At 40.1% G+C, this 18,007-nt stretch overlaps 1 protein-coding gene across 2 annotated transcripts in view; it reads left to right on the top strand.

Moving 5' to 3' along the window:
- Positions 1 to 18,007, top strand: part of tll1 (tolloid-like 1) — a 396,079-nt gene that overhangs the window by 312,107 nt on the left and 65,965 nt on the right. For both annotated transcript variants that reach the window (XM_073043080.1, XM_073043082.1), the window contains exon 18: positions 14,254 to 14,379. In XM_073043080.1, the coding sequence (XP_072899181.1) occupies positions 14,254 to 14,379 (126 nt within the window). The remainder of the gene's footprint in view (positions 1 to 14,253; positions 14,380 to 18,007) is intronic.

Below are 18,007 nucleotides of genomic sequence, written 5' to 3'. Positions count from 1 at the left end.
TTCCCCCCCCCGATCAGCTCACACTTGGGCAAGGTTTATCACAAGTCCTGGTTATATAAAATTGTATGCTAGGCAGGTAATCTCTGAAGAATATTGATAATGGCTGGGATCACCTGTCTTGTGAAGACACTGCCCAGAAGAAGGTAATTGTAAACTATTTCTGTAGAAAAAACTGCCAAGAACAATCATGGGCTTTGACCATGTTTGTCTACATCATGCGACACCCACATATTGATGATGATGAGCCTCATGTCAGGGGAAGGAAAGCAATTGGAAACGATTCTTAGGATAGGGTTTACAGATATTTGGAAAAAATGTGGCCTCATTAGGGAGAGTGAGAATAGCTTTCTGTAGTGCAGGTTACTTTTTATAAAATAGATTATGCTTTTTGAGGAGCTGATGAAGGTGATTGATGAGGATATGGCAGTGGATGTTGTCATGGTGAATTTTTGCGAGGCATTTGACAAGATCCCTCATGTTAGACTGATCCAGAAGATAAAAATGCAAGGGATTCATTGTTACTTGATACTTTGAATCCACAATTGCCCATGAGAAGACTGACGATTGTGGTTGAGGAGTGTGTTTCTAGCTTAAGGTTCACGACCAACATTTGTTCCACAGAGCTGATGCTGAGCATGTGTTGTTTGTTATATGTATAAATTACTTTGTTGAAAATATAGATGGGTTGGTTACTAAGTTTGCAGATGACACCAATATTGGTTGGGTTGTGAACAGTGTGACAGACTGTCAAAGAATATAGGGGATCATAGAGCAGTTACAGACGTGGGCAGAGAAATAGCAAATTAAAATTAATCCAAGTAAGTGTGAGGCATTGCACTTTGGGAGGTCAAATGTAAGGGGAAAGGATGCAGTTAATGGCAGCACTCTTACAGCATTGATGTACAGAGGGATTTTGGGGTCCAAGTCCATAGATCACTGAAAATAACCGCATACAGAGCCTAGAAAAAGTATTCACCCCCCCCCACCCCCTTGGAAGTTTTCATGTTGTATTGTTTTGCAGCATTGAATCAAAGAGGATTTAATTTGGCTTGTTTTGACTCTGATAAACAGAAAATTACTCTTTTGTGTCAAAGTGAAAACAGATCTCTACAAAGTGATCTAAATTAATTACAAATATAAAACACAAAATAATTGAGTGCAGAAATATTCACAGCCTTTAATATGACACACCAAATCATCACTGGTGCAGCCAGCTAGTTTTAGAAGTCAAAGAATTAGTTAAGATGTCCCAGCTATATAGAAACCCGTGTGCAATCAAGGTGTTTCGGTTGATTGGAGTAAAAATACACCTGTGTCTGGAAGGTCCAACTGCTGGTGAGTCAGGATCCTGGCAAAAACTACACCATGGAGACAAAAGAACACTCCAAGCAACTTCACAAAAACGTTATTGAAAAGCACAGGTCAGGAGATGGATACAAGAAAATTGCCAAGTCACAGAATATCCCTTGGAGTGCAGTTAAGTCAATCATCAAGAAATGGAAAGAATATGGCAGAGCTGTAAATCTGCCTAGAGCGGGCCGTCCTCAAAAACTGAGTGACCGTGCAAGAAGGGGACTAGTAAGGAAAGCCACTAAGAGGCCTATGTCAGCCGTGGAGGAGTTACAAGATTCAGTGGCTGAGATGGGAGAGACTGCACATACAACTGTTGCCCGGGTGCTTCACCAGTCACAGCCTTATGGGAGAGTGGCAAAGTGAAAGCCACTGTTGAAAAAACATCCAAATAAAATCCCAGCTAGAGTTTACCAGAATGTATGTGGAAGACTCTGAGGTCAGCTGGGAAAAGGTTCTAAGGTCTGTGATGAAATCAAAATTGTGCTTTTTGGCCATCAGACCAAATGCTATGTTTAGCATCGGCCAAACACCGCACATCATCAAAAACACACCATCCTTAACGTGATGCACGGTGATGGCTGCATCACGTTGTGGGGATGCTTCACTGCAGCAGTCCCTGGAAGGCTTGTGAAGGTAGAGGGTAAAATGAATGCAGCAAAATACAGGGGAATCCTGGAGGAAAACCTGATGCAGAGAACTGTGACTTGGGAGAAGATTGGTTTCCCAGCAGGGTAATGGCTCCAGCATAAAGCCAAAGCTACGCAGGAATGATTTAAAAACAATAAAGTTAATGTCCTGGAGTGGCCAAGTCAGAGTCCAATTGTGAATTTGTGACTCGACATGAAAAGGGCTGTTCATTCACAATCCTCATACAATCTATTGAAATTTGAGCAATTTTGTGAAGAAGAATGGGGGGAAATTGCAGCGTTCAGATGTACAAAGCTGTTAGAGGCCTATCCACACAGACTGTAGTTGCTGACAAAGGTACATCTACTGAGTACTGATTTGAAGGGGGTGAGTAATAATGCAATCAGTCATTTTGTGTTTCATATTTGCAATAAATTTAGACAAATTTGTAGAAATTTACTTTCATTTTAACACGAAAGAATCTTTTCTGTTAATCAGTGTCAAAAATGCCGAATTAAATCCACAGTGATTGAGTGTTGTAAAACAATAAAACATGAAAACCTCTAAGGTGGGGCATGAATACTTCTTATAGGTACTGTAAGTAGATATATCTGTAAAGAAAGCACCCGAAATGTTTGCCATCACTGGTTGCAGCATCGAGCATAAGGGTAAGAAAGTAATGTTGCAACGTTGTAATCCATTGATTAGGTTGCACTTGGATTAGTGTGTGCAATTCTAGTCCCCATTTAGAGAATTGATATCGAATCTTTGAAAAGAGTTCAGAAGAGATTTGAAAGGATGCTGTATTGATTAGAGGCTGTGAGCTATGAGAGGTTGGATAAACCTGGGCTTTTTCTCTGGAGCATTCAAAGCTGAGGGATACCTGTTACAAGTACAGTATAAAGCATTATGAGAGGCATAGAAGGGAAAGACAATTAGAATCTTTTTCCCGGGGTAGAAAGGTCAATTAGTAGAGAACGTGACTTTGAGGTGAGAGGAGGAGATGCTCAGGGCAAGTTTTCTGCTCAGAGTGGTAGGTATCTGGAATGGCTTCTTAGGGATAGTGGTGGAAGCAGACACAGTAGTGGCATTCAAGAGACTGTTACATAGACACATGAATACGCAGGAAGTGGAAGGACAGTTTAAGTTGGCATCATGTTTAGAGCAAACATTGTGCGCCAAGTGTTCTGTCCTGTGCTCTACTGCTCTGTGTTCTATATTTTGTGACGGCAAATGATTTGCCAGTCTCACTCCGATTTGTGTGTATTACATCTAACCAAGCAGGAGTTCTGAAGGGATGCCTATCCCTATAGATTTCATTTTGTGAAACACTGCGAGATCCCTTGAAGCAAATCACAGTTCCCTCGCCAGTAAAGTCCACGGTTCAGAAGGGAGACAATGTAGAAGGTCTTTAATAATAGTGAAGCAGTAATCCTTCCATTTTGCTTTTCTTCAGTAGTCTTCGTGCTTATCTTGTAATCTACTCAGAGATTCACCAGTTACAATAATGGATTATTCCCTCAACCCTGTCACACAAAGACATAATTGTCCTTCCTAAAGCTATTTTGAGTATATTTTATAAATAAGCACTACCGTCAAAAAAAAAATCACATGAGGACATTGGACACAAGAAGTTTCCATCCCTGAATTTAAATACAGTCATACAAAGCAACAAAGTATGAATAAAGAAATAAATACATTCTTATATTTTAGAACACTGCGAGTGTGCCATTTTTTTTCTCTGTTTTCCTTGGCCAAGACCTTTCTTGAAGCTGTTTTCTGTTATACCACTGATAGTTTGTGGTGGCGTTCAGTTGGTGCCAAAAATGGATTCTGAAGCACTTGTAAAACATTCTGCAAAGCCGGAGACATTACTGATGAGGATATCCATATGCTTTTAAAAAATATATTCATTCATGGCATGAGGATATCGCTCACAGTTAGCAGTCCGTCAGTTAATGAGGCATTTAATTGCAGACACAATTACAATGTTTGAAAGGCTTTTGGGCAGGTGCTTAGATAGGAGAGGACTAGAGGAATGCAGGCCTAATACTGGTAAAGAGGATTCACATTGATAGGCATCATGATTGCCATGGATGACGTAGGCCGAAAAAGTTGATTGCTGTGCTGTTCGATTCTATGGTTCTAACAGAAGTTGCTTTTGGAATTTGGACCAAATTGGGCAAGGGGAACCAGTTTTGTACCCTAGGGGACATTACTGAGACAAAATACTTAATATCCCTGGTACCCTTAACTAGATGGCCATTTATTAAATTCCATATTTATTTAGTTATCTGGAATTTAAATTCTTCCAGCTGCCATGGTATGGTTAGAACTTTCGACCATTGGTTATGGTCCAGACTGTGCCTGCTAGAACCTGTAAAGTAAAGGTTATACTGTGTGCACCTGCTGTGCTCCAATGAACGTAGACAACTTAGATTCAGGCAGCTTCCAGTGCCAACCTGATGACAAGATCTCCGTTTTGGAGCCCAGTGCCACCTGTTACCAGCTGGATAATAACCTGCCTTCTAGCCAATAGAGCTGTTAACTCTGCTTCAGTGACCCGAGTACAGTCCTGACCTTGGGTGCTGTCTGTGTTCTTTCATGTTCTTCCTGTAACAGTGTGAATTTCTTCCAGATGCTCCAATTTCTTCTGGGCACTAATGTTCCCTCCCACATCCCAAAAAGATGCATGGATTATGTATTTGGCCACACACTGGAGTTTCTCTGCATTCTTGTCAATGTGCACCCTCACGACCAGTTTTGTGTCATTTATTAACATGAAGACATTATGTTTAATCAAAGCCATTTTATATTCTGTCTAAAGTGAGTGGCTGGGTTCCCAGCTCTGATCGCTGCCGCTTTGTCAGGGAAAGGCCTGTTGATTCATTTTCTTTGTTTTCTGTTGATCCATATTCACACCCAACCACAAGGGCTTTAACTTGCACACCAGCTTCTTAAGTGAGATCTGATCAAAAGCTTTCTTTTAGTGCAAATATACCAGATTCATTGGTTCTTCCTTATCTATTCTGTAAATTACATCCTCAAAAATTTGCAGTAGATTTGATAAAATTACAGGTTTGTGTTGATTTTGTCCAATGTTGCCACTTTTCCCCATGTGCTTAGCTTCTGCATCATTTATAATGTGTCCCAGCATTTTCTTCATGATGTCAGGATAATGATCCACAAACCTCTGTTTAATCTCTGCCCCCTTTATGAAATACTGGGTTTACTCTAAGTTCAATCCATTGGAATTGTTATGAATAGCATTGAAACAACGAGTGAAAAGTTGGCCAACAGGGTCCTTAAATCCTGAGTGTTTTTTAGTATTCTGGATGTGGTCTCACCATTGCTGTATATAACTTTTTTTAGCAAGTAGTACTGTTGTTTTTTCTAATTATTTGCTGCACATTTGCGTGAACATTTATGATTCACACACTAAGTCACACAGATTTATCTACATCTCAGTGGCCTGTAGAATTGCAAAAATTTGTGTCTGTTTCAATTTCATACATTGGACTATATTTGATAGATCTTTGCCTAGTTCTTTAACCAATCAATATTTCCTTTATTACATTCTCTTTGTGTCATTAGCAAATTTAGCAGCAATCACATTGATGCCTTTATCCAAGTAACGTGCAGACACAGAGTCACAAAGTCATATATCCTTAAGTTCCTCCAAGTCCGTGCAGACCATTAAGTATCTATCAAATCCATTCTCATTTCCCATCACTCTGCCTATAGCCTTCTGTACAATGGTGTTTCAAGGACTCATCTAAATACTTTTTAAATGCTCTGAAAGCTTATCTCCAACATCCTCTTGGACTGTGCATTCTTGATTTCAATCACTCTTTGTGTGGGGGAAAAAACTACTCGTGTGGAAAAAACTACTTATTTAATCCTCTTTATATCTCCCATCCCTAAGCTTCAACCTCTCCCTTCAGTTTGTAGGCACCAGGTAAGCGGAAAGGTTTTTTAACTATCTATACTATCCAAGCATCTCAGGTTCCACTAAGTCTTCTCTGCTCTAAACAAAAACAAATCCAATTCATCTAGTCTCTTCATATTCTTTTGATGCTAGAGCAAGGCAACATCCTGGTGAATCTCCTTTACATTCTCTCTAGCGCAATCATATACTTAGTATAGTGTAGTAGGTAAAATGAATAAAATACTCAATTTTCAGCCTACCTAATATTTGATACTGTTGTGCCGTAACCTAGAGTGATGGAGTCGTACAGCAGAGAAACAGGCTTTTCAGCCCAACTCTTCCATGCTGACCAAGGTACCAGGCCTATTTGCCCACATTTGGCCTATATCTCTTTAAACCTTTTCTATCCATGAACTTGTCCAATGGTCTTTTAAATGTTGTCATGTACCTGCCTCAACCATTAACTCTCTTCAAGAGAAAAATCACATGCTCTTATTTTCTGTGTCTTCGCTAATGAAGGCAAGTGTCCATTATACATCCTTGTTCATATTACCTGTGCTATTGCCCACAGAGATATTTGGATGTGTACAACAGGGTTACACTACTCCTTTCTACTTCCTAGTGGCCCACCATTTATTTTGTATATCCTAGACTTATTGGTCCTTTCAATATATAGCAATGCACATTTTTCAAGATTAATTTATACATAGTTAAAATGAGTTTTGTGCATCAATCTCTATGCCACACCTATCATTATATCTTGCCATCTGGAAGAATACCCATTTTTCCCTATTCTATTGTCAACCACCTATGTCAAGGTGTACCCTTTTATTTTCCTCAATAGCTTTCAACGTGGCATCTCATCAAATGCCTTCTGACTTCATTCAGCATTGAAAAACAACACATTATTTCATTAAAGAATGTCAATTAAACCTGATTTCCCTTTCACCAAGCAATGTTGACATATTGGCATTTATTATCACATATAACAATAACAAATGTACATATTAAATTTTCATTTAATTTGGTGAGACAGAAGTAGCATGGGTAATATTAAAGAAATGTACATACAGTGGTGCTAGAAGATTTGTGAACTCTTTAGAATTTCTTCTATTTCTGCGTAAAGATGACCTAAAATGTGATCAGATCTTCACACAAGTCCTAAAACTAGATAATGAGAACCCAATTAAATAAATAACACAAAAAATATTATAATTGTTCATTGATTTATTGAGAGAGAAGATCCAGTATTACATGTGTTTGTTGTAAACCTTTGCATTCAGTAACTGGTGTGAACCCCCCCCACATACAGCAATAACTTCGATCAAACATTTCTGGTAATTGTTGATCAGTCCTGCACATCAGCTTGGAGGAATACTAGACCATTCCTCCATACAAAACTGTTTCAGTTCATTGGTATTTCTGGGATACCTTGCATGAATAGTCCTCTTCAGGTCACACCACAGCACCTCAATTGGGCTAAGATCAGGACTCTGACTTGGCCATTTCAAGACACGAATTTTCTTCTTTTTAATCCATTCTGTTGTTGATTTACTCTTTCAGTTCATTGTTGCACATACCACCTTTTATTAAGCTTCAGGTGACGGACCGCTACCCTGACATTCTCCTGTAAAATATCTTGATACAATTTTGAATTCATTGTTCCCTTAATGATTGCAAGCTGTCCAGGCCCTGAGGTAGCAAAGCAGCCCCAAACCATGGTGCTCCTTCCACCATGCTTCACATTTGGGATGAGGTTTTGGTGTTGGTGTGCAGCGCCCTTTTTCCTCCAAATATAGCAGTGTGCATTTCTGCCATAAAAGTTCAACTTTTCTCTCATCTGTCCACAGAACATTGTCACAGAAGTGCTGTGGAACATCCAGTGGTTTTTGCAAACTTTAGACATGCAGCAATTTTTGTTTGTGGAGAGCAGTGGTTTCCTCCATGGTGTCCTTCCATGAACACCATCCTTGTTCAATGCCTTTCTTATAGTGGGCACACGGGCAGAGGTTTTAGCAAGTTCTAGAGATTTCTGCAGATCTCTTGCTGTTACTCTTGGGTTCTTTTTCACCTCCTTCAGCATTGCACGTCGTGCTCTTGGTGTGATCTTTGCAGGATGCCCACTCCTAGGGAGAGCAGCAACAGTACTAAATTCCCTCCATTTGGAGACAGATTCTCTCACTGTGGAATCAGGTCCTTAAAATGCTTTTGTAGCCTTTTCCAACTTGATGCATCTCTACAATTCTTCTTCTAAGGCCCTCTGAAAGTTGTTTTGATCAAGGTGTGGTGCACATAAAGAGATCTTTTTTGAGAAGTGCAGGCTCTGTCAGTAACCTGACTTTGTGTGCCTTCTTTAAAGGGGTGGGCACCTCTGCAACCTACACCTCCAATCTCACCTCATTGATTGGAACACCTGACTCCAAATAGCTGTTGTAGAAGGCATTACCCCAGAGGTTCACATACTTTTTAGAACCTAGACTGATTGTTTAAATGGTGTGCCCAGTATTGATGAGAAGAAGTGCAATTGTTTGTGTGGTATTAGTTTAGGCAGATTGTGTTTGTCTATTATTGTGACTTAGATGAAGATCAGACTACATTTTATGAGTAATTAATGCAGAAAACCAGATAATTGCAAAGAGTTCACAACCTTTTTCTTGCAACGGTATGTAGGATTAAGTAAAGGTCAGATTGAATAGAATACCACAACTTCTGTTAGACTGGTTCGTCCAGAGCATATGGCTGGGTGAAGACATTTGCATAAACCTCCTGATCTTCTGTTTAAAAATTGAACATCAATCTACAGGACTGCTTTGAATCAGTGGACTGGACTGTATTCAGGGATTCATCTTCGAACCTGGATGAGTATGCTGTAGTTGTTACTGATTTCATTAAAACCTGTGTGGATGAGTTTATGCATACAAAGATTTAGTGTACATTCCCACACCAAAAGCCATGGATGAACCAGGAGGTACATCATCTGCTGAACGCAAGATCTGTGGCATTCAAGTCTGGCGACCCAGGCCTGTGATCGACAACCAGGTATGATTTGCAGAGGGCTATTTCAAGGGTGAAGAGACAATTTCAAATGAGGTTGGAGGCGACATCCGATGCGTGGCAACTCTGGCAGGGTCTGCAAGACATTACTTCCTACAAAGTGAAACCCAATAGCATGAATGGCAGTGATGCTTCACTACCAGATGAACTCAATGCCTTCTATGCCCGCTTTGAAAGGGCAAACAACTAGATCTGTGAAGATCCCTGCTGCATCTGATGACCCTGTGATCCCATCTCAGACGTGGATGTTAGGCTGTCTTTACAGAGAGTGAACCCTCGCAAGGCGGAAGGTCCCAATGGAGTACATGGTAAGGCTCTGAAAACCTGTGCCAACCAACTGGCGGGAGTATTCAAGGACATTTTCAACCTCTCATTGCCATGGGTGAAATTTCTCACTTGCTTCAAAAAGGCAACAATTATATCAGTGCCTCAGAAGAATAATGTGAGCTGCCTTAAAAGCTATCACTGAGTAACATTCACGTCGACAGTGATGAAATGCTTTGAGAGGTTGGACATGACTAGACTGAACTCCTGCCTCAGCAAGGACCTGGACCTTTGCCTAGTGCTACAATAGGTCAATGGCAGATGCAATCCCAATGGCTCTTCACACGGCTTTAGACCACCTGGACAACACAAACAACTAAGTCATTTATTTTATTTTTTTCTTCTTCTGTATTATGTATTGCATTGAACTGCTGCTACTAAGTTAAAAAATTTCATGTCACATGCTGGTGTTAATAAACCTGATCCTGAATCGCTTTGATGTCAGTCAGACAGCTTTTGTCACTGTGTTCAGGTAAATTGTAAAGCTAAAGTGGGACATTTTCAACAATGCCCAGGAACTGACCCAAGTCAGCAGGTGAGATGGTGAGGAGTATCACATGGACGCAGAAGAGATTCACTGATGATGTGTGTTAGTAAAGGAAAATTCATCTTGATATATGCCAGCAGTTCAGAATGTAAGAGTGAAATACACAATGGGAGTGCTGTATTAAGTTTTCAGTGAATCAGGTGAGATAAAAGTAGCTTTGATAATCTTAAAGGAATGTACATATGTGGGATATAAAGCTCAAAGTGAATAGAAAAGGTGGTTGCTAAGGAGAGACTGTGGTTTAGGAAGGTGCATTATTCCCATGTTAAATACCATGGAGAATTTGAAGAAAGACAATCTATGATTTATTACTTGTCACAGTTGTAAGAATGCCATATATGATTTTACTCAGAAGATTTTAACTCTGTGAGCAGGGTGAGTGGATGATTCATGGACTCATGGCTATCGTTTGCCCAAGTATTTTAAAGTTCCTATCTGTACGCTTAAATAAAAATACCCTTTAGGTGCCTGTGTATTCCATATACTTGCCCTTCTGTGTAAAATACATTTACTGCTTTTAACTATTGATGATTATTAGGTTAGTAGACATGAAAGGAAGTTTTAAATATAGCATTCAGCATTGGATTTCTCCATTTAGTTACACGTAAGTAACTTCTTGTCAGTTATTTCCTGTTGGTTTACAGAGTATATCCACAAGATTACATTTTTAAAGTTGGGTTACTTCCCTTAATTTTTTCTTCCACTACCTTCCTAGCACAGACATACTGAGGTCATTGGAACTTCCTAGGAATCTACCCTGGGACCTTCTGTTTTGTCTGTCTTTAGGGACCACCTTTACCATTGAGAAGAATCACTTGCACAGTTGAATGAGTTGAGTAGCACTACAAGAGCATTAGGTAGTTTATGCAATTATAATACAAAAATAATGCTTTGACTAAATGAATTTAGTGGTTAGCATGCAGCAGATTCTTGACTGTGTAACAAAAGCATTCAAGATACAGGAACAAAAGGTATTCATTCTGGCGTGTAAAGGGGAAAACAAATCTATTTTTACAGGTTTTTCTTCTGAACACATTTCCTTATGGAATTGAGTTGGCATTGATGTCTCTCACTAACTGAACATCACTGCATTCGGTCCATGGAAAATTATGTGGGAATTAATCCACCTAAAGCACTGACTCCAAATACTACAGGTGGATTCTTCCACCTATAATTTGCCAATTACCATCACCTGCTGGAAATTTACACAAGTTGTCAAAATTGGTGGTTCTCCCAATGAAACTGTCTTGGCAACGTCCCACATAGGAGATTCAGAATGAGCTAATAAATTGGATTAGACATTGGCTTGTGAGAAAACCGGAGAGTGGTAGTGGAGGACTACCTCTCTGACTGGAGGCCTGTGACTAGTGGTGTGCTACAGGGATCGGTGCTGGACCCATTGTTGTTTGATTTCTGTATCAATGATCTGAATGATAATGTGGTTAAATTGATCAGCAAATTTGTAGATGACGCCAGGTTTGAGGGGTGTAGTGGACAGTGAAGGAAGGCTATCATGTCTTGCAGAGGGATCTGCATCAGCTGGAAAAATGGGCTGAAAAATAGCAGATGGAATTTAATGCAGACAAGTGCGAGGTTTTGCACTTTGGTTGAACGGTAGGGCACTGAGAAGTGTTGTAGAACAAAGAGATCTGGGAATACAGACACAATTCATTGAAAGTGGCATCGCAGGTAGATAGGGTCAGAAAGCTTTTGGCACATTGGCCTTCACAAATCAATGTATTGGGTATAGTAGATGGGATGTTATGTTGAATTTTTTTAAAGACGTTGATGAGGCCTTATTTGGAGTATTGTGTGCAGTTTTGGTCATCTACTTGGAGGAAAGTTGTAAACAAGATTGAAAGATTGCAGAGAAAGTGTACAAAGATGTTGTCTGGTCTGGAGGACATGAATTATAAGGAAAGACTGAATAGTTTGGGACTGTATTTATAATGTAGAAGACTGAGAGGGGAATTAATAGAGGTATACAAAATTTTAAGGGGTATTGGTAGTGTAAATGCAAGCAGGCTTTTTCCACTGAGGTTGGGTGGGACTAAAACAAAAGGTCTTGGGTTAAGGGTGAAAGGTGAGAAGTTTAAGGAGAACATGAGGGGAAACTTGTTCACTCAGAGGGTCATGAGAGTGTGGAATGAGCTGCCAGCACAAGTGGTGCGTGCAAGCTCGATTTCAACATTTAAGAGAAGTTTGGATAGGTACTTGGATGATAAGGATATGGAAGGCTATGGTCTCAGTGCAGGTCGACAGGATTAGGCAGCTTAAATGGTTTCAGCATGGACTAGATGGGCCGAAGGACCTGTCTCTGTGCTGTACTTCCCTATGAATCAAATCTAAAGAACTTAAAAAGAATATTGTGTCATAATCAGTAGACAAATACTTCACGTTTGTATACTTTGTCAGCAAGTACGAGGAACCAACACAATTAAAATAACTAACTTCCGTATCAATAATAAGGAACATCATACATAAAGATACAATTAATTGCATGTATGTCGACTGATACAATAATTTCTTTGCCCTAGTTTGTTAAATATTACAGGAGAAACTCCAATAACCCAGCACCCTTAGAATTTCAGTGGCACTGTACAAAGAGGTTTTCTGAACTGTTGGATATTTTACAGTAGAACATTATTTTTTAATGTTTTATTTAATGTTTTTTACATATTACATGGCAGTATACTAAAATTTTCCAGTGAACCGGTTGAGTAGGAAACAGAACCTCTTGAGTTTAAAGGGAGCAGGAAGCAGAATTGGGTGAGTTGCAATTTCTTAGTTTTAGTTTGTGTGTGTAAGCCATACACCAACTCAGTCATGAAGAGTGAGTGGCTGGCTGCTGAACCGTTGGAATTTCCGAACTAATGGACACCACATTATAGGAGTTTTACTAATAATATGTTTCTGTGATAGTTAAGTACTCCATTGCATTGTAAAGTTAAAGGAACAGAGCCTCTGTATGTAATTGTTGTGAATAGGCATTGAATGGAAGGAACAATCAGCGCACACTTACCTCTGGTGCCATCTTGATACGTTTTCTTTCACAGACAAGGAAGCACCATGCAAAGAGAGAATTTTTATTTTTGAATCTTGCAAGAGCCTGATGCAGGTTTCCCTTTCCAGCCGTGTACGTATTACTGATGGACTGGTGGCCTCTGAAAGGTTCAGAGGTACGACCTTGAGTCCTCTGATGGATTGGCATCTAACGTAATCTTCATCACATGGGGACTGACACATCCATTGAAAACTGTAAGACTGATTTCTGCGAATGTTTTTTCTCCCATGATAATCCATTCATCAAAGCTAATCAGTCTACCCTTACAAAATACATCCTCGATTGAATTCATTACACCTTAAGAATGCAATCTATAGCTGATTTCTGCAAAAGCTATAAGTTCACTGCATTCTGCACCTATGCTTTTTATTTGGATACAAAAGTAAAAATGTTCTCTGTCCTTTTCATTTTATGAAGTATGAAATCCACTTACCTTGCCTAGGTAATGCTTATTTTCTGTGCCTCGGCATATCACTTAATATTCTTAACAAATTTAAATTGAAATATGTTGATTTATCGTGAAATATTTAGACACCAATCAAATTGCAGTCCCTGAGATGTTTATTTTGTCATTTTTTGATTTCTGTTACTCACTCATTTAGTGCCCCGGCTTTGCACAGATTTTAAGTGATAGAGCATCTAGCATCATGGAACTGAGAATGGCAGAAACAGTCTGCAGTTTTGAACAAATGGATGAACTGCCCTTGGCTGATACGGCAGCTCTTACAAAAAAAAGGAGCTGGCTGCCACTTACTGGAATGGCTGCTAATATTATAATGGCTTTTCTTCCCTGCAGTGAGTTTGTGTCTGTTATGTAGACGCCAAGGATTTATATCTACTGTGCTAACCTCTGCTCGATTCTAACATAATTATATCTTTTTTAAAGAATTAGTTCACATGAGTGAAATTTTTACTAATATAATTCCTTGAGTTCCTCTGTTTGCAGAAAACAGGTTAATTTCTTATATTTCTTAACTGCTGGCTTAACCTGTGTGTTTCCAAAATCTCCAGATTCATTCAAGCATAATGCACTGCCGCGCACTTTAAAATTGCGGATGGTTTACAGTGCAGGGCTAAGCCTTGCTGAGGTGACTATCAACAGTTTGGAGCCATTGCCGAATCCAAAGTATCTTTCTCTGCCTGCTTGATGGATTGGCAATTGTAGGGGAACGTGCAAGCTTAATAATGAATGGGTACAGCTAAAGTAAAAGGTATCATGGACACTCAGGCCTATACTTTAGTTTACCTTGGTCTGGATGAACACACATTGGCATATTTAATTCTTGCTCTGTGTTTGGGGCTAAGGATTTATAAATGTACTGTAAGTTGCATGATCCCCTTTTGATCTCTTCACAGATAAAGATGAATGTTCCAAAGACAACGGAGGCTGTCAACATGAATGTGTCAATACAATAGGCAGTTATGTTTGCCAGTGTCGAAATGGATTTGTACTACATGAAAACAAACATGATTGCAAAGAAGGTATGTGTGGGTTTTGACTGTTTGGATAAACAAGTTTATTTATTTGACATTTAAACCAAAAAATGAACTGCTAGAATATCAGGGCCCTACTCCCAGCTGCTTAAAAGCTAAATACTGCAGATGCTGGAAATCTGAAATAAAGTAGAAATTCTGGGAACAACTTGTCAAGAAGGAAGCAAAGTTAAATTCAGGTCTGTGATCTTTTATCAGTTTTGCTGAAAGGTCATTCTCCTGTAATGCTAATTTTATTTCTTTTCACACAGATGTTTCTCATGTTCCAAGTATTTCTAGTATTTTCTATTTTTATTTCAGATTTCTAACATCTGCAAATACAGTAGATTCTGGTTAATTTGTCCAACAGTTTATTGGGTCACACTTAATCAGAACAACTCTTAAATAACAAAAACTAATTTAAAAAAATAGCTAGGATTCCCTGCATTATTTGGGACACTATGCCAGTTACTAGAGCAGGAGACTGTTGCCGAAAAGTATCAATCTCATGCTGTTAGACACTACACCCTGCTTAGAGCAAACAGTTTTTAAATATTACCAGTTGTGTGGTTTGTGTTCAAGAAGCAGTGATTTTTGTCACTGATGGTTGGAGAGAAATAAGCAGATGGACAATTTGGAACTGTTTTGCTCAACATGGTTCCAAGCATTCAGGCTTGGAGACACCAGAAACAGCTGGGAGTGAAAATTTAAAAAAAAATTATTTCAAGTTAGGAACTCCAAAGAGTTCTAAGATACAACAGTCATCTTGAACGTTACAATGAAAATGAAGGTTTGGAGGATACAGTCACTGGAAAGCATTGTATAAAGAGAGTCCATTATCTGCACTAGGAGTCTGCGCTAATTTTGTTCATTTACAGTCAATCCAAAGGACACGGCAGTGTGTTGGTTTTCAATCATATCTGACAATGTGTAAAACCTATAGAGGAGTGTTTTTAAAGTGGAAAAGCACTTTGCTCTCTATGAGGCATTGCAGAAACTCCTTCCTGGCTGTTGGATTTCACTGTTGATCTCATCTACCCATTCCTCTGGAGTTGACATCACATGCCAGGGCAAGCATATCCCTGTCTCACCAGGGTATGAGGTCCACCAGCTACCCTCCCCTGGATTAGCCCACCTGTTGAAGTGCTGTATTGTGGTGTGGCTGCTGTCACATGCAAACAGCTACTTGTGAGGGCTGAGTGTCCTGTGGGGTGAGTGAGTTGCGCCAGAATGGACAGAACAAGCCCCATCACCAGAGATGCTACCCCTCCTTAGGCACCTTGTACATGGCAGCATACACTGAATGAATTACTGTGATAACTATTAGGAACTATACACAGTTTTATAGTACATATGTAGTGTGCTAATTTGTTTGGTATTTCATCTAAATTCATAATTTGTTGCTCAGTTAAATGGCATTTTGTCTTTGTTATATATTTTTAACTATTTCTGTGAAGCTGGCTATTTGGGTCAGCTGCTAAATTGGGCCAAAATGTATTGGTCCTAATGAATCCACTGTATTTGATTATTATTTTCAAAATGGAACTTTGGGAAGTAGCTATTAATTGCTCGCATTCTGAACTGACTGATGTATTTTTCCATTGATGTGAATTGGAAGGAACACTGTTTCCCTTGATGCAAATTGGAAGGATCCTGTAACACCTATTGTGTACTGATGGGCTTCAGGAGATAACACCACTTGTTCGGTGAAATTTCATTCACTTAACTGCCCTTGTGAAATGTGTGAATGGCTAGTGGTGAACATTGCATTATCAATTAAACAGGGGTTCCATTAATATTCATTAATATGAATTATTGAAAACTATATTAGAAACAGGTCACTTTTTACAGCTTACAATAATATGTTTGAAATATCCTGGTTTAATTTTTCTCTCATTCCCTTGTAAAAGCACAAAATATTTAATCGTGTGAATTTGAAGTGAGCTCCCTTAAAATTCATTTGGACAATACTGGTGGCTACTTGTGTGGCCTTTGATTTAACATTTAATAAAAAAGGAATTCAGACAGTTAGATTGAGGCTGAAATTCCACCATTGAGTTCCCAACATTTATTCATAATATTTGAAAAAAATTGCAATAAATTGAAAACTAACTTGGGAAGCTTCTTGCAAAGTCTTCTAATATGTAATGGGTAATTGTTTTGCTCGAAGTTTAATGACATCTGCACCAGTAACTACAACAGCTGTTAAATTGCGTGCAGCTGAATTCCCACTGTAAGTTTCCTGTCAGAAAGAATCCCCACTGGGGTGCAACATAGGAAACAAGTCCTCATCACAGGAGCAATGCAATATTCCTTCCAATCTTGTAATGGATCTTTTCTCCATAAAATAGATGGCTGAGCTGTCACCTGCAAAGAAACCTCTGAATTTGGTGAACTGGTGAAGAATTCAGGGGCAGGGCGATGAGGTGATGAGAAAGCTGAGTCTGGCTTGGGACCTTCTACGGGTTCAGACCAACTGAATGACCTGTGGATGGTGGTGTCCCATGTTGTCCATCTTCCCTGGTGGACCTGTGTCACTGCCTTCACCCTGCAGCTCTCCTGTTCTGTCCTTGTCACCTCCTCCACTACCAGGCTTTCATCTCTTTCTTCAAGGCCTTGGATCTGAAACATGCTGCCTTCTCCAGCCAAGTCCTGCATGTCCAGCCTGGACTCTGCCGAGAACCTTGTGGTGCTGCAGCCTGCTGATGGCCTGCTCTACCTCAGCTTGAGCTCTCGATTTACAGCCGGTATGGACTGGGGCGTCGGCACCTGTCGCCAGCAGGTCGATGGACTTCCTCAGCTCAATGACCAGTCAGGTTTTCTCCTGCTTGTACCCAGGCTGATGGATCTCCATGGCAGATGGAGATGTTTCTCCCAAAGAGGCGAGTGTCCGAGAAGTACTGAGACTCCCCAGCCACTTCTACATGGATGAGTTGGCCATCCCATCTGTTCCACTGGCTGTTGAGGGAATTCTACACATTTTCAGGGGCCACATCACCCTTTGGTACAGAGTGAACTGGTAGCACCACACTTTATAATTTCTGGGTAGTTGGCTCTGGTCAGTTCTGGCCAGGCCCTATGTGGGCTGTTTCTGTGCTACTTCTCCCATATGCCTGTCAGAGAGCTCGTGGTGTACTGCCTCCCAAGGCGTTGGATGAGCTGCTTGGCCAACAATGGGATTTCCTTGCCCACTGTAACAAAGGTGGTGTTGTTGCTTCTGACCCCTTTTGCAGAGGGGACAGCTTCGTGGCTTGGCCTCCATCCTTGCCCATGTCACTAGCTCATCCAGCCTCTCCAGCAGCCTTCCTGTGCATGTGGCCATCCAACAAATGTTCGTGACATCATCCACATAGCTTCTCAGTGATTGTAGATTTATCCCTCCAACCACCTGCCTCGCTCCAATAAGGATGGTCTCAGAGGCTGCCACAAACAGGATGGAACACCTCATTCTGATACCTTCTTTGAGATGCTGCCACCCCCTTGTAAAGTCTCAAAGATGAGCCCATCTGCAGTAATCGAAGTTCCAGCCTCTAATGCAGTCAGGAATGTGAAAGAACTCAAACGCAAAGCTGATGATCTGTTGAGGGACAGATCAATAGGTATTCGCAAGATCCAGGAGGTGGGGGTTAACCCTCCA

This window comes from Hemitrygon akajei, chromosome 4, assembly GCF_048418815.1.
Source record: "Hemitrygon akajei chromosome 4, sHemAka1.3, whole genome shotgun sequence".
NCBI classification, from domain to species: Eukaryota; Metazoa; Chordata; class Chondrichthyes; order Myliobatiformes; family Dasyatidae; genus Hemitrygon; species Hemitrygon akajei.
The sequence above is the reverse complement of the archived record's forward strand: the minus strand, read 5'-3'. Positions and strand labels throughout refer to the sequence as shown.